At 44.3% G+C, this 24094-nt stretch overlaps 1 protein-coding gene across 4 annotated transcripts in view; it reads right to left on the bottom strand.

The window, feature by feature from the left end:
* Positions 1–24094, bottom strand: part of LOC122471738 (CREB binding protein) — a 127427-nt gene that overhangs the window by 91615 nt on the left and 11718 nt on the right. For all 4 annotated transcript variants that reach the window (XM_043560714.1, XM_043560717.1, XM_043560715.1 and 1 more), the window contains exon 2: positions 11597–12309. In XM_043560714.1, the coding sequence (XP_043416649.1) occupies positions 11597–12309 (713 nt within the window). The remainder of the gene's footprint in view (positions 1–11596; positions 12310–24094) is intronic.

Raw genomic sequence — 24094 nt, 5'->3', positions numbered from 1 at the left:
TGTGCTAAGAACTATACATACACCGTATTATTCCATTAGTACAATTCTCCGAGACAGATACTATCATCACCCCCTCTTTCATCTACACACTTCTCAAAGGCAGGTGCTATCATTATCCTCATTTAAAAGACAAAAAAACTAAGACCCAGAGTCATTACATAATTTTCCCACAGCTGATAATTACTGGAGCCTGGATTTGAACTGAGACAACTTTCTCCAGAGCCCGGGCTCTGCTCTTAAGCGCACAGCCGGACCGTATTTGGGGGATGGCAGCTGCTACTACTACGACGACTACTGCTCCAATTACTGCTACTACTACCAGAAAGAGGAATATAAAGGAAAGGAGGAGAAAGAAGAAAAACAGGAAGAAGAAAGAGGAAGCAGATCAAGTACTATCTGTGGTCAAGCCATTTAATGTACATATACAATCTGTTAATTCAAAAGCTTTTAATGTTTATTTTGAGACAGCGGGAGCGTGCGCACATGCCTGAGCACTGAGTGGCAGAGACAGAGAGACAGAGAGAGAGAGAGAGAGAGAGAGAGAGAGAGAGAGAGAGAGAGAGAGAATATGAATGAATCCTGAGCAGGTGTGCACAGGGCTCAATCTCACAGACCATGAAATCACGACCTGAGCCGAAATCAAGAATTGGATGCTCAGCCGAGCCACCCAGGTGCCCCTAAAAAGTTTTAAAAAGAAATAAATTCATGGGTAATTATCATAGGAAGTTAGGCACAGTTATGATCACCTTCCATTAAGATCATGGATAGGTTTACTGAGCTGGCTTTGTATTTTCCCCCCAAAACTTCTGCCTACAGGAGCAGCGTGCACCCCATGGCACAATGCATCCAATCAAGGCTTCCAGTCTCCTCAATCCATACAGTGACCACTGATTTCCATGGCAGTCTTTTAAAAAAAGGATTTACTTAAAATCCCCTTGTTTTCTTTGCATTATTTCAAGGATCAGATGACAGTACATGAAAATAAGAAAAGCATCAGACAAATGTGCAGTATTATTTCTCCCGGTATTAAAGGTAAGAAATTTCCTATTATCATTAAAAAATAGAGAAGGTGGGTGAGTCATTCATTCCTATAATAGCCAGGTTGGCTGTATTAATTCCTTACTCACCATAATCTGCTAATTTATTCCTTCAGCACACAGGTGCTCCGAGTGTGGTCCCTGACCAGCACAATCAGGGTAACATGGGACCCGGCAAAAAATGCAAATTCTTAGGCCCCACCCCAAACCCACTGAATCAGGAACTCAGGGGAGGGGCCTAAGACTCTGGGTTAATGAGCCTCCACTGATTCTGCTGAAGGCTCAAGCCTGAGAATCACTGCTTCATCCCATTTGACCAAAATGCTGGCTGCCTGGGTCCGTGGGGGTCTTCATACACTCAAAGCTTTTACCCTTTCGGGAGAGCTTCAGGCAAGAGTGAGTTCTATGTTTTCTGACCACTTTCCAAAAGAGAATTATACTCCAAAAATCTTATTTAAAATTAAGCCCTCGGGGCACCTGGGTGGCTCAATCGGTTGCGAACCAGACTTCGGCTCAGGTCATGGTCTTGTAGTTCATGAGTTTGAGCCCCACATCAGGCTCTATGCTGACAGCTCAGAGCCTGGAGCCTACTTCAGATTCTGCGTCTCACTCTCTCTGCCTCTGCCCTGCTCCTGCTCTGTCTTTCTCTTTCTCTCAAAATAAACATTAAATTTAAAAAATTAAGGGGAAAAAAAAGCCCTCACCTAACCCCTTGTAAACATGGTTTACCATGTAAACTATTTTGGGCCCTTTTAGATCTGTTACTTCCAAGAAAGGACTAATAGGATTTCTAGGGTCACAAAAGCACATTTTTATCAACCTTAGAATTAGATTCTGGACTCTTGGCCAGACACATCATGACACCATCCTCTATCAGCTTCTGGCTTCCCTCTGCCACCTCTGTGCCGAGCAACAACTCTTGGTACCTGTAGCCGGGAGAATAATTTCAGTGCACAGCTTCCAATTTCCACTTGCATTTATCTTTTTGGCTTTCCTTCTAAAAGACAAGCATTTGGGTTATTTTCAGTGGAAACCTACAACATGCTACCAAAAAGATAACATATCAGGTTTTGCCACTGTTGAAGTTGAGAAACTGTTTCTTTTAAAGTCCTATCATGTTAACATTATTGCCATGTTGTTGAAATAGCTGTTTTCCATTAAAAAAAAATTTTTTTTATCTTTACTTATTTTTTGAGAGAGAGACAAAGACAAAGCATGACCACAGGAGGGGCAGAAAGAGAGGGAGACACAGAATCCGAAGCAGGCTTCAGGCTCTGAGCTCTCAGCACAGAGCCTGACATGGGGCTTGAACTCACGGACCATAAGGTCATGACCTGAGCCGAAGTCAGATGCTTGACCGACTGAGGCACCCAGGAGCCCCAAGGTGCCCCTAATTTTAGAACAGAAAACAAATGGTTACATCAAGAAAGAAAACATGATGGACAAGCTGGGGGTAGGGGAGGACACAGGCAAGGGACTGACCACTGGCCACTCCCACGACTCCCTCCCCCAGCCCCAAGGTCACTCCTTCTGAACTGAAGTCAGTCTGCCCAGGAGGGACGAGGGTTACCTGCTACTGCACAAAGACACCCTAAAAGGTAGAAAGTGCTGGATCTATTCTGATGGCCAAGTTGACAAGCCGACCACACAGAGGGTCTCAATGGCATCAGGCCATTCACCAAATGACCAGTTCACAAGAAATTACCAATTTATCAAAACCTTTTAAGAAATATTCTTCTTCTTCTTTTTAAATGTTTATTCTTGAGGGAGGGAGGGAGAGAGAGAGAGAGAGAGAGACAGAGAGAGAGAGAGAGAACAAACACATGAGAGCGGAAGGGCAGAGAAAGAGGGGAGACACAGAATCTGAGACAGGTTCCAAGCTCCGAGGTGTCAGCACAGAGCCTGAAGTGGGGCTCAAACTCAGAGACTGCCAGATCACGACCTGAGCTGAAGTCAAGACACTTAACCTACTGAGCCACCCAGGCGCCCCTATATTTTTTTATTTTGAGTATTTCCTTGAAGAGTCACAAAATTGGGAATAAGAAAGTGGGAATAATCCCAAACATCAAGAAAGTCTAAAATTAATGGGGCACCTGGGTGGCTCAGTCGGTTAAGCGGCCGACTTCAGCTCAGGTCATGATCTCACGGTCCGTGAGTTCGAGCCCCACGTCGGGCTCTGTGCTGACAGCTCAGAGCCTGGAGCCCGTTTCAGATTCTGTGTCTCCCTCTCTCTCTGACCCTCCCCTGCTCATGCTCTGTCTCTCTCTGTCTCAAAAATAAATAAACGTTAAAAAAAAAAAAATTTTAAATTATTAAAGCCTGAAATGGAAAGAATTTCTATTAAGATACAAATTGTAAAAGTGACCCAGGAACAGAGGCACAGGTTGGTGACAGAGAGACCTTTAGCCAAACTGTGGGACCTAGTTCTGGCTATGCCACTCACTGACTATACGACTTGTGCTAAACTATTCAACTTTCCTTCCTTCTCTCCACTCCGTGCTCCTCCACTTTGTAAAAAAATTTTATTATTACTTTTATTTTAGAGAGAGTAAGTGTGGGGGAGGAGCAGAGGGAGAGAGATAAAGAGAATCCGAAGCAGGCTCCACACTCAGCATGGAGCCTGATGCAGGACATGACCCCATGACCCCAGGATCATGACCTGAGCTGAAATCAATAGTCAGATGCTCAACTGACTTAGCCACCCAGGCACCCCAAAGATTTTTTTTTTTTTTAAATAGGCTCCATGCCCAGTGCAGAGCCCAGTTCAGGGCTTGAACTCACAACCCTGAGATCAAGACCTAAGCTGATATGAAGAGTTGGACACTTAGCCAACTGAGCCACCCAGGCACTCGTGTATTCCTCTATTTCTTAAGGTGTGACATGGAAATACTACGTACTACCTACTTTATATATTTTTATGAGAATAAAAGTAAATATTGTGAGTTCTTCTCAAAATTGAGTAAATTTAGACCTTTCTTAAAGAAAAATATATTGATCAAAGAGACCAACAGTCTAAAAAGTCCAGATCTATAGAAAATAGCAAGAGTGTTTGTCAAAGATCTTTGGTCAGCCCCCAGGAAAAAAACTTTTAGGCCTATAAAGTTGTACAGGTGAAGTCTCTCAAATCCTCAAGAAATAGATTATTCAAATGCCAAACCATTTAGAGAAGAAATGTGAAAGGCTTCCAAATTCACTTTGACCAAGTTAACAGGACATGGATATCAAAACCTGACAAAACACAAAAAAGAACTTGGATCAATGTCACTAGTGATTAATGAGAAGTAAAAATTCTAAATGAAAGACTAGCAAATAAAATTTAGCAATATATTAGCTTTTAATTTCACAATTACAAAGATGGCTCAATTTGATGTTAGGCTCAATTTGATGTTAGGAAACCTACTGAGATAATTTGTCACATACATAAAACAGAAGAGAAAAAAAATCACAGGATAATCATCACAGATGTTAAAAAGGAATTTGATAAAATCCAAAAACTAATAAATGAAGATTCAATTATACTTGAATTTAAAATGACTCCAAACCAAAACTCACACTATACTTAATAATAAAATACTAGACACACCTCTAATCAGATCCAAGACAGAGAGGTCTAAGAACATAAAACACTGGGAGAAATACTGGCAAGATGATGAAAGTATCAACAATGCAAAAGATGACTGTCCGCTGGGAAAACCCACGAGAAACACCTGAAAAAGCATTAGAATAAATAAGAGAATTCCACAAAGTGGCCAGATTACCAAAGTGACACGTGTCTATCAATATCTTTCCTGTACTAAAACAGTAGTCGGTTAGGTAATGAAAGAGAATAATTCATCGAAAGCAACAGTAAACCCATCAATCCGTGCAGAAATAAACTTAATAAAAAAGGCATATGACCTATATAAAGAAAACTATACAATGCTTCTGAGCAACAGAAGACTGCATGAAATGCAGCCAGTTATCCATACAAGTTATAGTATGGATAGGGTAAGAGGACTCAGGAAGCCACAAAACTTAGAACTTAACATGTCAAATTCCTTCTTAAATGATTCACAAAGTTCAATACAATCCCCATCAAATTCCACAGTTTTTGCTTGTTTGTTTTTAGGAATTTGAAAAACAGCCTTAAGGTGACCTGAAGCAGCACTTCTCAACCCTGACTGCTCTCTGAAGAACCGTAAACCGAATCAACGCTCATGCCACACCCCAGAGAATCTAACTTAACTGGTCTGCAGCGGGGTTCAGACATCGTATTTTTACAAATCTCCCCATGTAATTCTGACGTGCACACAGGGCTGAGAATGACACATCTAGAAGAGTAGAAGAATGGCAAAGCCAATTTTGGATGCTTAAAAAAGAAGGAAGAGCAACCACCTCCGTCATGGATTAAAGTTCATTATACAGGTAGGATGCTATGCTTCCGGCACAGGAGAAGCAAAGATCAATGAAACAAGCAAACAAAAGTCCAGAATTGGACCCAAGCCCTGTATAACTTGAAAATGAGTAAAAAGTAATAAAAATGGTATATCACATCACTGGGGAGAAAGCTGGACCAGCGATATCTAAGTAAATGGCACTGGGATGACAACTGTAATTTGGGAAAAAACATACAGCTAGATCTCTACATCTCACTCAAGCCAAAAGCAATTCTGAGTTAAAGATCCAAGATTTAAGGGAAAAGAATACAGGAGAATATTTCATAATTTTGTAACAGGGAAAGCATTCCTAAACATGATGTAAAACCCAAAAGCCACAGAGGAAAAAAATGGATAAATCTGTTTCCATAAAAACGGGTAACATCCATTTATTTGGTGAAAAACATAGAACTATCAAACTGTAAAGCCTAAGTACCCATATGTCTGGTAAAACAGACTTCAGCAAATAGAAAAGAGGAAAAAACTTGCATTTATTAAAAGGTTTTAATTTTTAATATACAAAGAATATTAAGAATATAAACCAACAAGAAAAAAAGGAAACACAACAGAAAAACTAACAGAGAATATGGGCACAATATAAACGCCCAGGAACTCAGGAAAAGACATTTCTGCCTAAGAGAAGGGCAAATCAGTAAAAGGATGTTTACTGTCAGTGTTGGAGAGGATACGGGGGACAGACTCATCTGCTTTTGGTGAGGGCATAATGTGTACAACGTTTATGGAGCGTATCTGATAATATGCTTATTAAAAATGTATCCTGGGGCGCCTAGGTGGCTCAGTCAGTTAAGCATCCAACTCTTGATTTCTGCTCAGTTCATGATCTCACGGTTCATGAGAACAAGCCCTGTGTTGAGCTCAATGCTGGTGGCATGGAGCCTGCTCGGAATTCTCTCTCCCTCTCTCTCTGCCCCTCCCCCTCTCTCACTCTCTCAAAATAAATAAAGTTAAAAAACAAAGTAAGTATCCTTTAATCAAGAAGTTTCACTACTAAGGATTTATCTGGCAGATACCCTCAGCTGTACAAAGATGTATGTATAAATCAAAATTGTTATTATCAGTAAAACACTGTAAACAACCTAAATGCACAGCCATTAGGGCATTAGTCAAATAAATTAAGATATACCTGAATCAGGGACCTTTTAAAATTTTTATTATTATTTTTAATGTTTATTTACTTGAGACACAGAGAGAGAGAGAGAGAGAGAGAGAGAGAGAGAGAGGAGGAGGAGAAAAAGAGGAGGAAGAAGAGAAAGAGGAGGAAAAAGAGGAAGAGGAGGGGGTGGGGCAGAGAGCAAGAGGGAAACAGAATCTGAAGCAAGCTCCAGCTGAGTGTCAGTGCAGAGCCCAACGTGGGACTTGAACCCACAAACTGCAAGATCATGACCTGAGCCAAAGTCAGACACTTAACCAACTGAGCCACTCAGGCATCCCTCCAAATCAGGGTTAATACCGTACCCAGTGAGAAGGACTGAGCTCGATCCAACATGGAACTTACAACTTCCATTATTAAGTGGCAAGAAATAGGTACATGTATTTATACACACACACACACACACACACACACACACACATACATACATACATAAAGGGAGGGAGAGAGAGATGTTATACTATACTACTCTTTTTTTTTTTTTTTTAATGTTATTTATTTGAGGCAGGGGGCAGGAGAGCTTGAGCAGGGGAGGGGCAGAGAGAGAGTAGACAGAGAATCCCAAGCAGGCTCTGTGCTATGATGCAGGGGCTCGATCCCACGACCCGGGAGATCATGACCTGAGCCAAAGTCAAGAGTCAGATGCTCAACCAACCGAGCCACTCAGGCACTGCTGTACTATACTAGTCTTTATGTTTAGGGGGGAGATATCTATACACACACACACACACACACACACGCGCGCGCGCGCGCGCCTCTCTCTGCACAAATCATACCCAACAGGATAGTTAAGAAATAGTTGTCTTTGGTGAGAAACTTTGGGAGAACCAAAGGTCAAAATTTAAGGGAGATCAACTTTTCAGTTCTTACTCTAGCACTAGCCTTTTTTTTTTTTTCTTTTTTGGTGGTTTGCTGTTAAACCACATACCTGATTACTTTCTAGAAATGAAATTTTTAATAAAGCCTTTGACCCAGTAACCTCACTTTTCGAATCTATCCCACAATGTATGCGGATATACCTAGACAGAAAGATACATTCATTGCAGCTGTGTTTATACTAACGAAAGACCACAATCCAAATGTTCACCATGAGAGGAGTAGATCAATAAATTACGGTGCATCAAATAATGGAATACTTTGCTATCAGTAGGAAAACGAAAAATCTGTGCGCGCTGACAAGGAAAGGTAAGCAGGGTATGTACTGTTACGTAAAACAGCAAAGTGCTTATGTAGCTTGGTTCCATTTCTTATGAACAAACAGTATGTGCTAAACATAACTGTATGAAGTGATTGTAAGAAACGAGGCTGACCTCTTCTATTATTTGAATTATTTTATAGGAAAAAAAATTTTTAAGTGTTTATTTTTGAGAGAGAGAATGGGGGAGGGGCAGAGAGGGAGACAGAGGATCCCAAGTGGGCTCCATGCTGACAGCGCAGAGCCCAATGTGGGCTTGAACTCATGAACTCTGAGATCATGACCTGAGCCCAAGTCAGATGCTTAACCAAATGAGCCACATAGGAAATTTGTGTTTTCTTTGTAATGACCATTTTTATTTTTTTATTTTTATTATTATTTTTTTAATGTTTATTTATTTTTGACAGAGAGAGACAGACCATGAGTGGGGGAGGGGCAGGGAGAGAGGGAGACACAGAATCTGAAGCAGGTTCCAGGCTCTGAGCTGTCAGCACAGGGCCCGACACGGGACTTGAACTCAAGAACCAAGAGATCATGACCCGAGCCGAAGTCAGATGCTCAACCAACTGAGCCACCCACGTGCCCCTGTAATGATCATTTTTAAATCAACACTATTTTTTTAAAAATTTCTTTTTCTCCGTGTGTATTTTAAAATCTTATTTGGGGGGGCGCCTGGGTGGCTCAGTTGGTTAAGCATCCCAACTTCGGCTCAGGTCATGATCTCGTGGTTCATGGGTTCCAGTCCCACCAGCCTGGAGCCTGTGTCTCCCTCTCTCTCTGTCCCTCCCTCCACCACGCACTTGGTCTCTCTCTCTCTCAAAAATAATAAAAACATGTAAAAATTTTTTGTTAAGTCCTATTTGGCTTAAAACGCGCTCGTCTCTGGCTCTTCCTATTTGTCCATCACTATTCTTTTGTTTCCACCCAAAGGCCATGACAACCTTCCAGAAAACACCAGTCCCAGTCCTTCCTTTGCCGTCAGCCTCTTTGGGAGGCTGTTCCTGCAGGGCACAGAGGGGGCAGTCTCCACAACACCAATGCGCTTCCTCTCCACACAGTGAACACTCAAGAAGGGCTGTCTGAAAGATCACTCTGCACAAAGGAATGAAAACTCGGGGCAGCCAGAGGAGCATGGGATGACAGAGATGGACCGACCAAGCCCAGACTACAGGAAACCTACCAGAACGAATAAACAAAACCACCGGATTCTTCAACAAATGAACTGTAAGGATCCTAGAGATAACAGATTCTTAAGAGCCATATCAACTGAATGTAAGTTGTCCAGATTTTACGAGAAAAAAAAAACCCTATAGAAACAAATTATGACACACGAGACCACTGGAAATCTGACTTATCCAGGGGACCTCGAAGACGTGAAGAAATCATCCGTGTATTTACACATGAGAATGGCGCGTGTTGGTATACCAAGCCCAACTTTTAGGAATAAGCATGATCAGTGGCTCGCCGAGTATGATCAAAGGGCCCAGAGGCCTTCTGTGGGGGAGGGGGTCTTGACGTCAAAACTACTTCATAAAGTACGAAGACATTATTGCCTTTTTTTATCTCATTCTCTCACAGAAACATAGAGGCATTTTCCAGAAGCTCTAGGATACCATGTGATACCACTGTGCTTAATGGCTAATGGAACGTGTGCTTGGTATTCAAAATTCTGTTCCAGTATTTAATGTGGCGAATATTGGCAGATATAATGCACATTTGAAAGAAATCTCTCAACAGTGGTTAAGATTATCCAGGACTTCTACGACCAAAAAGTTTGAGAACCCTTGCATTAAACTCTCTGCATTCTCCAAAAAAAAAAAAAAAAAAAACCAAAAAGTAACTGTTTTCTAAGTCCATGGTGCAGCATGGAGTGATGAGTGAACTGGGACAGAGCAAACATCAAGCGGACCATGAGCCCTAACCCACAGAAATCTCTTCTCAACCGACCTCTAGAACGCAGGTGTCCTCTGCAAATGCCAGGGACAAGTAAAAGTGAACTTCACATTCCCCTTTAACAACATTCCAAGAGAGATAAATGCAATTTTAATGTCTGGAATTATAGGTGACTGCTGAACAATGCAGGGGTCTGAGGCTCTGATCCCCACCCAGTTGAAAATTGGCACAGAACTTTGGATTTCCTGAAAACTTAACTACAAATAGCCTACTACTGATCGGAAGCCTTGCCAATAATACAAACAGTAGTTTAACACTTACTTTGTATGTTACATATATGTATTATATACTGTTTTCTTACAATAAAGCCAGCTAGAGAAAAGAAAACATTATTAACAAAATCATAAGGAAAATGCATTTATAGTACTGTGTTTATGAAAAAAAACCCACCCACGTATAAACAGACTCACATAGTTCAAACCTGTGTTGTTCAATGGTCAACTCTATCTCATTTTTATTTCCCAAGTTAAAAAAAAAAAAAAGGTCTCCTTACCTAAGACAGTCCTCGGGCTTCCCGTGCCTCTCCCAATGCCCCCATGAGCCTTGTGGGGAGACTGTGTGCTACTCTTACTTCTCCTTTTCCTTTATTTGGACTCAAATCCAAGCAACAGCCAAACGATTCTACTGTTCTAGAATTTGCTGTTCCAAATGCTGCCTGAAACAGGTGCTCCAGTGGCCGCGGCTGAGTAGCCTTCGTCTGGGAGCCTCTGCGGGGCCTGCTCCCTCACTGAGAATCAGCCTGCCCCCTTCCTGTCCCGTCTCCCATCTCCCCAGCTTCTCCCCTCCCTGGTCTCCGAGTTCAGCCGCCACTCTGCATGCCCGCTGCCCACTGCAGGCCGGTAGCTACAAGCCAGAGCCCAGCCTGCACAGGCCCCCCGGCCCCCCCGGAGGCTCTGGAGAGCGCAGGGCGCCGGGCTGCACCCTATGTTCCGAGTCGGGAGCTCTGCGCTTCTAACAAGCTCCTTGCAGACGCTGCCCCTGTCGGCCCACGGACCCCACTCTGGGGACCACAGCTCCCGAGTCTCTCCTGTGACCCGAAGGCCCAAGCTGCCCGGGCTCCGCCGCCTCCTCACGGCAGGCAGCTGAGCAGCCCGGAATGCAGCTTCTTGGCTGGTAAAATGGGGACTGGGACAAAAGACACTTCGCCGGCCGGGCGAATGTCAAAAGGAAAGGGTCTACCGGGCGACAACTCCGTCAGCTGGGTAAAAGCGGGATAGAGCAGCTCCACGAGAGTCAGGGATGCGACACAAAGCTGATTCCCAGCAGAAGGTGCCTCTTTCAACCATGTGGTCCTATGTGCACACATCTTCCTAAGGGGCTGAAAACTGGCAATCAGTCCAGATACCTTCCCAACGTTCTCAACTGCCTCGCGTGCAGGCTACTCTACTGCGGGCTTCCTTAACAATTCCCACCTTGCTGTACTGCATTTTAGAGAGAGAGCGTGCACGAGTGGGGGAGGGGGAAGAGGCAAAGACAGAATCACAAGCAGGCCCCACACTAAATGCAGAGCCCGACAAAGGGCTTGATCCCACGACCCTGGAACCACGACCTGAGCCGAAATCAAGAGTCGGACGTTCAACCGACCGAGCCACCCAGGCGCCCCAAGAATTCCCACTTTAAGGACAGGGGCAGAGATCTTTCTCTCTGGGTTCCAGATACCAGCTCTCCCTCCTCCAAATCTGAGGGGCAGAGGGAAAGACTGAAGGAGGGAGGAACACGCCGCATTCCACCAGCCCCCCACCCCCGTGACCGCGTCACCTGCTAGGAAGGAGAAGCTCCCCGCCCCCAGGAGTAAGAAGCATTCAGAGCACTTCAGCTCACTTACCTTGGTCATGCCTCCTGCCTGCGCCGTGTTCAGTCCCGCGTGACTGGCCATTTGCGGTGAGACCTGCGTTAACGTCTCGGCCAACACGCTGCTCGAGGCCCCCTGCATGGCGGGCGCGGGGTACGGCATCCCAGCTCCCCTTCCTCTGCCGGCCGCCCCAAGAGAGCCATTCATGACTTGCGCCTGTCCTTGCTGGGCCTGGTTCATTAAACTATGGCCAGAGTTACTATTGAGGAGGGCAGGGTGGGTCTGGTTAAAGTTAGCATTCATGCAGATCCCAGGTCCCGTCTGCGACGTGGCAGGGCTGCTGGTCACCAGCCCCACTTGCTTTTGTGCTTGCGGATTCAGTGCTTGGGAAGCAGGGGGAGTGGGCCCAGAGGTGCTGGCTGCCTGTTTGGGCAGGCTGGGGGCTGAAGAATCTCCCTGGTTCAGAGGGCTCTTGCCCATGGCACCCAGGCTGGCCATGTTTGCACTGTTCGGCTGCCCTTGAGCCTGCCCACCGAGGCCTTGCTGCACGGGGCTGCTGGCGCTAACATTTCCTATTCCTGGGTTGATACTAGAGCCGCTGCCTCCGCGCAGAAGCTCCGACAGTTGTTTATGTTTGGAAGCAGCATCTGGAACAAGGTTCCCACTGTTTATAAGGCCTAATTCTCCTCCATTGGGGATCAGCTCATCAGGAAGATCATTTTCCAAGTCAAACAATGATCCAAAATCTAGAAATTAAACAGAAATGGAAATGAGAAACTAAGCAACCGTAAGAGCTTTCCAAATGTCATTATGTCGCTATGACCTTAACCCAAAGGAGCACCGCCCGAGAACACTGGCACGTCTTAAGAGTAACGTTAAAATGATTGGAAACTTCACTTGGGAAAATAAAACAGGGAAGGCTAACCTTCAAACGCTAAAGGAGGAGAAGTTAAACAGAGATGAGAGGAGGGTCGGCCCTACTAGATTTTATCATATATTCTAAAACAATAATCAAACCATGTGGTGTGAGGAGAAAGATAGATATACAAATTAAAGGAAATTAATGGAATTAGAGGAAATTAATCAATTAAACCTTCACCAAATTATGTTAAAATGCTCTGGAGAATGTATGTGTGCCCTGATAAATGGGCATCAGGTGAGATGAAAAGCAATTGGGGGAAATTAAACTCTAACCTTAAGTGATCACAGAGTTAAACGGTAAATTATTAAAGAAAAACAAAAACAAAACAAAACAAAACCCGAGCCTAAACAGAATAGGAGAGTTCTCATAGTGTTGAAGCTGCAGAAAATAAAGACATGTAAAGGAACTAAGAACAGTTAAAAGGAAAAGAAAACAACTTGACAACTACTTGTCTGACGTGAGAGGGGTTACGGGCAGCACAGGGACCTCTGAGCGTGAGCACACAGGATTTCCCAGTCCCTCTCAAAGTACCATTTCTCTCTCGTGTGGCCTCTGTGTCATCTCCGTCCCTCAGTCCCTCACCGACCACACCTCCTTCACCCCGAAGCCACCTGGCCACGTGCACAAAGGACAAGATGTGTAGGAAACAACACGAGTGGCCGTGTGTGTGGCATCGACATGGTACAGACAAGGTGCGGAGGCGGCCCAGCCCAATGGGTAGACCGAGGACCCGACTGCCTGCTTGTGAGCCCAGCTCTGCTTCTAGTCCCTCACGTACTAGCTCTGAGCTCCCTTGACTTTCTACACCTTGGTTTCCTCTGTCTGGAAGGGGGGGGGGGGGGGGCGGCGCGGTGGTGATAATGGCCACCAGACCTCACAGGGTTTCGTGGGGACTACGTGAATTAATAAACGTAAAGCATTCCAACCAACAGTGCCTGTGGGGTTAAGTATTCCATCGTATTAGCCGTTATTACCATTCCACAATAACAGAAGGTTTAATAAATTACTGTGTAATATTACAAAACGTTACATATCTCTTAAAATAATGTCGAAGACTAAAAAGGTAGGAAAATATGCATGTTATGTAAAAACATGCAAATGACATCGTATGTAAAATGGCACGTCAAGTAAGATTAGCACTGAAGTACGTGCACGTGGGCAGTGGCTGGACAGCAACAGGCCAAAAATAAAGAGTGGTACTGGTCAAAGTGGTGGGGTGATGAGTGCATGTGTCTGTTTCCGTTGTTTAAATACAGTCACTCCCTCTCCCACTCCCCACTCTGAAAAACTGAACGGTCTTCTCCACGGTGGCAGGACCGATAGACTGCTGACCCAGCAAGCCCCTCGCGTGACCACTCCAAGGTTCCTCTAAGGAAGGGCCACACCATCCCAGCTGCAGGAGCAAGAGTGACTCAAGAGCCACCCACCACAAGTACCTTCTTGCAGGGACGCAATCCCAGCAAAGAGAATTGAAGGCAAGTTGGCCAAGACTGTTCTGGACAAGGTTCTCCTTCCTTACAGCAAGGCATGCTCGGGAAGAAATCTCCCTTTCCCTCCCCAGACAGGAGAGGAGACACCACTCACACACTAAGTAAGGACGGGCTACAGCAAAACTAGACACTGGGTTCATGAAGCCATCTCCAAGCTGAATTATCCAACTCTGGACCCTCCCTGCCTTCAGATTTCCTGTGATGTGAGAAAATACACTTCCTATCATTTAAGCCATTCTAGCTGAAGTTTAATGAAACGTGCAGCCGAAGGCATCTTGGTATCTCCATCATGTCTATGGATGAAGTTCACACTCCTTCATAAGGCATACCAAGCCATCAGGAGTGGCCCCTGAGCAACCCCTGGCACCTTCTGATGTGCCCTACCTTCCAGCCACAACACAGTGGGCTGTCATACGCAGAAATCCTTCTTTTGGATGCTCTCTCTCTTGGTCACAACACCCCTCCCTCTCACTCAGGTTCAACACAGTGACTCTGAAGACTTTCTTCAGGCTGCCCCTGCAGAGTGGACCCATCCCTCTTTTCGGCTTCCAAAGTTCTCTGTACATACGTGTTATGTACAGACCACCTCTAATACATACCAAACTCATCCTACCCGGCTAGAAGGAATTAGAAATTACTTGCAACTGTACACACACACACACACACACACACACAGAGTTTTTGTAGAACCTGTGAGAGCAAGTTGCAGACAGTATGAGCCCTTCTTCCCAAGTGTTTGACTATGCATCTCCTAAGAACACCATTTTACAAAAACACAGCACATTTATGAAATTTAGTAAATTTAACACTGACCCAGTACTTAATGTACTGACTGCCCTTACTCAAATGTGACCAGCTGTCTCACGAACACCCTTCATCACATTCCCTCTCCTGGTCTAAAGCCCAATTCCGGGCCCCAGTGCACCTCGCTGTCATGTCTTTGTCTTTTCGTCTGGGAAGGTCCCTTAGGCTTGCTCTTTCATAACTCTGACATTTTTGAAGAGGACAGGCCAGTTGGTTTTGTAGCACGTCCCTCAATTTGGGGTTGCTTCCTCCAGATTACAGGACATGTAATTAGGAAGAGACACAGGAGCTGACTCCTGGATACAACAGACAGCTGAGACACAACCACTGATCAGGGCTTTTTGCATCTCGATGTGGTTTGGTGGGTTCCATTCCATAGCTCTTATGGCATTATGTTGTCCTGAATTTGGAGATTCACTAAGGTCTCCAGATACAAAGAACACATTAAATAAAAATTAAAAAAAAAAACACATGAAATCAAGGAAAAAAACAACTCTCCAACGTAACTCAAGTTTTGTTGCCTTCCAGACTCTAGCCACACACATACGTTTTTATTCTATATTCTTTTAAGATTTTAGTTTTAAGTAATCTCTATGTAGACCCAACGTGGGGCTCCAAGTCACAACCCCAAGATCAAGAGTCACAGTCGCTACCAACTGAGCAAGGAAGGCGCCCGTACTCCACATTCTTAAAAAACAAATAAAAAAACCCAAGAAACCAACAAACCAGTGTGCGTGTGTGTGTGTGTGTGTTTTAACGCAATGCTTCTCAACGTATGAACATGAAAATGAAACTACATCTAAACCAGCAAGTAGGAACCATGATGACAGAGATCGAGTTTCCTTTCTATTTCCCAGGGAGGGGATGAAGAGACAGTGTCAAACACTGTAAATCCTTAGAAGGAAATGAACTCCAAATATTTAATATTTAAAGTTTCGAACAACCTGCGGAAGTTCCCTGATTGGCTCTTCCAAGTGTCTGGAAGCACTCTTCCTAGGAGAGGGCAGCGAGGCCAGGACCAGAGCAGGCAAACCTGAATGCATAGTTAAACACGGCAGTGTCAGAGTGAGGGTCCCCACTCCGGTGTGAGAATGGGCAACGAGGAAGGAAAAGGAACACCCGGAAGTGGAACACCCGTGTCCAAATCCTGGCTGAATCAACCAGTCCTGTGTCCCTGAGCAAGCTGCTCCATGTGTGCATCTCACTTCCCTCGAGTGTGAAACAGGGCCGACATCCCAGGGTTATACGATGAAAGCTGGAACAGGGCACATGCTGGTTTTCTTATTCCATATTGCACAAAAACTTTTAAATATCTTATCTTTAAGGAATCACCCACCATCCTGCCACTCTCAAATTTACCAGTGTGGAGTTGTTGTTTTTTTTAATGATTTACCATACCTCTACTCCAAATGCACACGCAACTTTGACAAGTGTCACAAGGCAGCATGTCTTGGGCTCACTTTTGGTTTGTACTGGTTTGACACATTTTGTCCACCTTGACCACTTTTCTCATCTTATTTCAGCCCAAACGCATCTCCCAGCCATTCAGCTGTAGAAAGAATTGACTAATTCTACTCACGTCCTCACCTACCAGTCCCAACACTTATGAACGTGTATACACCCAAATATACAAGGAGTCTATAAAATAAAGACGGCTTGCGGAGGGCCATCCGTACTCACGATACCACCCTTCTCACCATTACTGTCACCATGTTCCCTATTCTCCAGTTCAAAAAATTGACAACGGAGAGTGAAGAAGGAAAGCCAGGATATTGCAACATACACAGTTATGCTTTCTACACACCACAGTGTCCCAACACAATGGTTGGGCAATACCAATCAGAATCACCGGAAGTTCCTAAAATTCAAGATTGAGTGTTATAACTTCCAGTCCCAGGTAAGTTCCCTTCTCTCTACCAAGTTACCGGGGGACCCAGGAGAAAGCAGAGCTGAGGCTGAATAAGACTTATGGGACCATGCCTTCCAGGGGCTCACCTCTCGCAGGAGACTTCTCTGTCACACGGCAAACACCGCCTGTCATGCCTCTATAGCCAACCGGAATTTTCTCTTTGGGGGCTCTTCGGATGCCACCCTAGAGTCCGTCCCTTTCATTAAGCTGATGTGAGAAAAACGTAGCTATAGGCTTCCCGGTCTCTGTCACACTCCTACAAAGTTAGGGCATCCACAGCAATGGAAGGTCTTCATCCAGCATGGTCGCAAGGGATGTTTCACTTCTAGGCTGCTCAGAGAAACCCTGCTCCAGGAAACAATCCCCTCTAAACACTGAAAGACAAGGCATCCTACACATGTTCTAAGATCCATTCTTATCCACCACTATCAGAAGTCAGTATTTCATCTTAAACAAGCAAAGAACTACTATCAGGTATCCTGAAAAAAAGCTCTTCACTTTACAAATCAAATACCAGGTAAGTGGCTGAATCCATCCATCCAGCCTGTAACATCTGAAAACAGCTTTGTTTGAAGAGTCTGTTCAAATGCAGCTGAGCCAATCATCCACAAAACACATCCTTCCTCAGGTTTTCTAACATCTCCTCTTTCTGTCGTAACACCTTATTTTTTTCCTTTCAATGGCAACTGGGGCCCCAAATTCTCTGACTGGCAGAACTGATTTTTCTGTTCGAATGTACACAATCAAGTTGATCAAATCTTGTACTGGCCAGAAGTAGTAACTCTTCTATGGTCGGCAGACATGACTGAGTCTTAAACGCATACTATCAACTCCCAGTTAAAATTCACAAGGCTTTAAGGACCATGACCGAGGGATCGTGTCTACTCAGTGCCTTGCATAAAATGCTTCTGTGAATCGGGCTCTCTACAAACCCCTTCACGCTGAGGGAACGAGTGAATTACAGAGAAGAGTGCCCAAGTTACAGGATACACAGTATCAATTTTAACACTTGCCTTGTGTAGCCAAAGATATAAAATAGTCATCTTAACATTTATGACTACTTTCATAAAAGAGAAACAAAGAGAACAAAATTCAATAATGAATTCTCCTGCCCTGCTTCCCCTTTATGCAGCCTCATTATCCTGCAGGGGACCAATCAGGTTACTTCTCCCTCCAGCTTCCCCTCGGCATCCACAGCCCTCCATCCCATGGCTGATGTAAAGATTAAACGGCATTAACACAGAATAAGAGATGTTAGCTTGAGGAAAAACCTAAGAGTGAGAGTTTAGACGCTGTTTCATGTTCATGTTTCTCTACTCTCAAGCATGAAACTCCCCTCCCACAGATACCCTGCCCTCCCCACCCACGCCCACGGCTCTCTTACTCTCAGTGAAAAAGGTCTGCTTTTGTTTTTCTTTCCGTAATTTCTTTACGTCTCTTTCGGCATTACTCGTACTAGAACTATTCAAATGCTTGTCTTAAATCTTAAGAACGCTCAGAACTTTTATACATCAGCCCTGGAAACTTTTACAAAAAGAATTTTTAATTCCCGAGACAAAACTGGATACAAAAATTAATCCAAACGGGCAAGGCATTCTGAAAAGGCTCATATCTAAAGAGGAGGAAATGACAGAAGGGTAAACACTTTCGCAGGGTTCTAATTCTTAGATGATCTGGAGACCATTCGAGACCCCCGTGGCACAGTCATTAATACATTAGTCAGACACTCGCGACGCAGGAGCCACAGCCTGCTGTGGTGAGAATAGTACCTCAAGGTCTTGATTCAGGCCCATATCTGTCACTTCCTCCTCCTACACCTCCTTACTATTTCCTTAGCTCTAAAATGGAAAAGAAAACGGCACTTCCCTCTAGGATCATTGATGAAAGGATTAAATCGTACAACGCGGATACAGCCCTTAGCCTGACAGGCAATAAGGGTCCCATCAATATTAGTCACTGTCTGTCAGGGCACCATCTTCTGAGGTCGCTGTGAGGACTAAAAGACACATGCACATCAAGGACCTGGCACCCCATGTCCGGCACAGGGTTCGTGCTCAACAACAGTCCCCTCTCTATGGTAAAGCCCTAACAATGTGTGACAATTCTAGGAGAATTAAAGCTTACTCTGCTTTGAAAATTCATGGGATTGCATGGATAATGGGACAACTCTTCAACGACGCAGAATTAAAACATTTTTAAAGGAAAAAGAAAGAACACCGTTTTATTAGCATTTAGACCATTACAAATAATTTTTATCTAGGCATTTAAAGACATTCCCGAAAGACATCTTTTTTTTTTTTTTTTTGGTACAATGACTATTAGGAAATAATTAAAGTAAATTCCTTCTAAAATCTTCAGTGATTCAAGCTTTTTATGCAGATACACCACCCACTAATTAGCAAAGAATAATGAGGTTTTTACTTCATTCTCAACAGTGATCTTGTATTGAACAAAAAAGTGCTTCCCCTCCTCGGAATCACTATCTGCTCATGAGCCAGAGCAGACTTGGCTGGGGAATCTGCCTCCTCCCGGCCTCCCTACGGTGGGGCCGTGTCCTCGCTCTCGAGACTTCACTCCATTCAGGGCTAACAGGGCTTATTTGAGACTCAAATAAAAGTCAGCCCCCCAAAGGATTATAATGTAACTGAGGGAGACAGGCCATGGACACCAAGTCACAAAGGCAAACTGTTAACACACAAATATCAGATATTACAAGCAAGTGGAGTAAGGGAATGAATGGAAGCAAGAAAGTCTTCAAATGAGAGGCCAACTCTGAGCAGATCTTTAGAAGGAAAAGACGTTGAGACAGGGACACTGGAAATGGGGAGGGGTGGAAGCAGGGAGCTCAGCAGACAGAACAAGCTAGCCACTCTGCTTGTGGTGAGTTTCAACTCCAACATGGCACGAGTCCCTCTGCAGGTGTGTGCAGTGATGCAGGAGGGAGGGACCCACTAGAAGGCTCTAATGAAGAATGTCTTTCTGGGGAAGATCCACCAGTAATGTGCACTTAAATAATTGCTCATCAGGGACACCTGGGTAGCTCAGTTGGTTTAGCAACTGACTTTGGCTCAGGTCATGATCTCACAGTTTGTGAGCTGAAGCCTGGCATTGGGCTCTGTGCTGACGGCTCAGAGCCTGGAGCCTGCTTCGGATTCTGTGTCTCCCTCTCTCTCTGCCCCTCTCTTGCTCATACTCTGTGTATCTCAAAAATAAATAAACATTAAAAAAAAAAATAATCACTCATCAGACACAGCAGAGCATAGGACAAAAAATAAAACCCAAATTCTATTCTCTAGTATAAGTCAGTCTCATGTTAAGAGTTATAATACAATTTAATTTATTAAACCCAAATTTATAGCTAACTTATGGGACAAATATTCATGTTACCAAAGAATCCACCCAGGGAGACTCTTTTACATGGAAACCTACCCAGTAAGTACTTTTAAATATTTAGATACCATGAACTATACCATCTGAAGCAAGGGGAAGGAAACCAGGGTACTGCAGTAGATAAAACTAACGGAAATAAAACTACAGCACCTTACAAACTACGGTGTAAATCAGAGGGGACATACCTGCTTTATTCATATACTTTTTCAAGAGTAAGTCTACCCAAGAAAGGTAGAGTCTGATGTACACAATTCACTATTAAAATCTGAGCATTTTCTTTTTTCATTCACAAATGCATTTCGTGGTTACTTTGCTTCAAGTATCAAGAAATCTTGTTTCAGGGCGCCTGGGTGGCTCAGTAGGTTGAGCATCCAACTTCGGCTCAGGTCTTGACCTCACGGTTCTTGAGTTCGGCCCCGCGTTGGGCTCTGGGCTGACAGCTCAGAGCCTAGAGCCTGCTTCTCATTCTGTGTCTCCCTCTCTCTCTGCTCCTCCCCCGCTCACGCTCTCTCTTTCAAAAATAAACATTAAAAAAAAAAATCTTGTTTCACCAAATGTTTGCTGTTTACCTTCCCCTTAAAGAACCCAAGACAGTCCTGACTGAAAGTCCTGTCACGCTGGACCTCAATCACCAGAGTCCTGGAATGACAGCCGGCCTCCTGGCCTCGCTTGATGAGCTTTAGAAGCTTACAAGCTCCAACTGCTGTGCCCAGAGGGCTAGGACAATTTAAGTTTCCTAAACGTGGTTTACGTGCTGACCCCCTGAAGGGAAGAGATTTTAAGCCTTCCTAAGACAAAGGCGGGACAGAAGATGCTGTCACAGCAGCGAACCACCACTGGACCAACCGTAATTCACTCAGCAGATTCTCAACTGTAACCAGATGGTCTGGAGCAAAGGGAGCAGAAAGAGGTTCACTGTTCTCCACCACCACGGCTGAGGAGCACCCAGAGCCAGGGGGGCAGGGGGGCTTAGCCAGCTGCCTATCCGCTCTGCAACTCAATTAATAATCGGGGGGGGGGGGGAGCCGCCTGGGTGGCTCGTGTGAATGTCTGACTCAATTTCAGCTCAGGTCATGATCACAGGGTCATGGGATCGAGCCCCGTGTCAGGCTCCGTGCTGACCATGGAGCCTGCTTAAGATATTCTCCCTCTCTCCCTCTCTCTCTCCCTCCCTCCCTCCCCCCCTTTCTACCCCCACCCCTCACCCCTCTCCCCAACTCACGCTGTTTCTAAAAAAGAAAAAAAAGAAAAGTCCTGGAAGAGGAGGAATGTAGGGTGCTGTGCTAGCATCCAACGTCTGCAGAAGCAAGCCTAGACTGCAGGTGCCAAGCTGCCTCAGACATCAGAGACCAGTCCTCTGGCCCAAATGCTGGGAGATATAGCTAGCAGGCAGCAACACCAAGACAGTAGAAAGGGAGAAAGACCGCTGTCTGGACTTGGAGGTGTCAGCGTACAGGATATAAAAGTGTGTGGGCCTAGGAGAGCCCGTAACAGGAAATGAATACACGAAGTCCAAAAAGTACACCAACATCCAGACAACTGAATATCATTCAACACCACAAGACAAGACATAGAGGAACCTTAAATGTGTCTTACTAAGTAGAAGGAGCCAATCTGAAAAGGCAACATACTACATGGTTCCAACTGTAGGTCATTCTGGAAAAGGCAAAACTATGGACACAATAAAAAGGTCAGTAGTTGGGGGGGGGGGCAGGGTGAACAAGTGGAGCCGGCGGGGGATGGGGGCGGTTTAGGGCAGTGAAAATACTCTGTATGATATTATGATGATGAAAACATGTCAATTAAGCATCCAACTTTGGCTCAGGTCATGATCTCCCGATTCACGGGTTCAAGCCCGGCGTGGGCTGTGCTGACAGCTCAGATTCCATGTCTCCTTCTCTCTCTGCCCTTCCCCTAGTCACACTCTCAAAAATAAATAAACATTAAAAAAATTTAATACAAAGTTTAAAAAAATGAAAAATAAAAAAAAAAAGAATGCACAACACCAAGAGTGAACCCTTGAGTAAAATGATTATGAGTGTCCGAGTAGGTTTATCAACTGTAACAAACACGCGCTAAGGGGGGGTGCCGATAAGGGGGAAGCTGTGCGTGTGGGGGAAGGGCGTATATGGGAAATCTTTGTACCCTCTCCTCAATTTTGCTGTGAACCTGAAACTGCTCTAAAAAAAAGTCTTAAAGGGAAAAAACACACACACGATAAAATTATAGCTAAATCCCAAGCAACTGAGAAATACAAAATCATGGAGAATCACCAGCTAAAGAATTACCTGAGTGTCCATCAACTAGACAATATTAACAAGTAACAGAGACAAAATATCCAGTGATGTCTACAATGGATCTGAGTGTGCTGCTTTTCAAGCTTTAAGAATCCACCAACATACAAGCCCTTGAAGGACAATTTGATGATACGATCAAAATTACAATGCATATTCCTTTTAACCATTAATTCCTTTTTAGGAATCTGTTCTATGGACATACACATAACCGCAGGGCTGTTCATTAAAGCACTGTTTGACAGGAAACAAGACTGGAAATAACCTAAGTGTCCATCTGGGGGGAGCAGATGAAATCAGTTATGGCCCATCTCATATAATGGATACTATGGAAAGGGATAAGGAAGCTCTTCACGGGCTGCTATCTGCAGGTCTGCAACAATGTGAACAGTTCGTTTCCTTACTGTAAGGTAAGGTAAGAAGGAAAGGCAGAAAGGGGGCAAAGGAACTAAGAACAGCGTCTGCCTGAAGAGAGAAACCGTGGAGGAGAGCACAAGCTACTCGCAGCGGTTACCTGCGACACTAGGTAGAGGGAGGGAGGCTTTCACTCTACAGCCTGCGTGTCCTCTCATTTTTGAACCATGCAAAGGAACTATTCGTTTAAGTAATTAAAGAAATTGATTTTTTTTTTGTCGGGCAGCCCCTGGGGTGTCCAGGCCCCGGTGATTAGCTCAAGCCCAGATGATAACACCTGGAACACTTCCAGTTGGGAGCGTCTGCAGTTTGAAGATGAAACCTGAAATGGGTTCAGTATTAGTGTAAAATAGTTTTAGTGTTCACATGAGCTTAAAAGACAAAAGAAAAAGCACTTTAAAGAGGGACTTTCCAAAAACTACTTTTTTTTCCTAAAGGAACGTGACGATCTACATATAACATTTTGTAGCCAACGTAATGGTAAGATAGATGCTGCTCACGCTGGGAAAGCTGACATTATTTTAAAATAGTCAAAGAAACATCAGGTGGCTGTCAGGTCCTGCAGCTTCTAGCACATCTGTGAAGAAACCTCTACTTGAAAGATTCTCTTAAAATCAGAGCTTGTGGCAAAGGAAGGGATGACTGGACATCACTCTAAACACGATCACATTTTCCTGTCTCTGGATGGCGCCTCTAAGTTAGTCTGCACTTGCTCAAGTCATTTGTGCTACAGGTCCAAAGATTTGTAACAGAATTAACCAAATCTCCACTTCTCACCATTTGATACATTCTCCTAACCACAAATACTAAAGATGTTTTGCTTTGGATGTGATTTACTCTTTCACTAGTTTTGTGATGCAAGTATTATATTTCTGGATTTTTTTTTTTTTCAGCATCAAGAAGACTATGAAGTGCAAAGCAGAGGAAGCCCCCCCCCCCCCCCCCCACCGAACTATCTTCAGTCCCCCATCCCCAAGAAAAACAATTTCTAGAGATTTCCTTCTGGAAGTCTAAGTACATACACTTTTTACTCCTAAAAAGGATCTAATTATTATGTATGTTTTCCATCCTTTCTTATTTAATAACTCTCAGACTTCTCTTCCTTTTGAAGGGAAGATCACTTTCCCTTCCCCAAACCAGCAACGGCAGGCAACTCAGCCACCCTCCTCCTGAAGGACCTTTCGGTCACCTTAGTGTTTTGCAATCTCTAGGTTGATTAACTAAACTAATGAAGAGACCTGGAGTGAACGTGAATATTCTTAGAAGTCCTACCAAACAAGAGACTGATTTTTTACTGTATCCTCTTGG

The sequence above is a fragment of the Prionailurus bengalensis genome, chromosome E3, assembly GCF_016509475.1.
Source record: "Prionailurus bengalensis isolate Pbe53 chromosome E3, Fcat_Pben_1.1_paternal_pri, whole genome shotgun sequence".
In the NCBI taxonomy this organism is placed as follows: Eukaryota; Metazoa; Chordata; class Mammalia; order Carnivora; family Felidae; genus Prionailurus; species Prionailurus bengalensis.
This window is presented reverse-complemented; position numbering and strand designations above follow the sequence as displayed.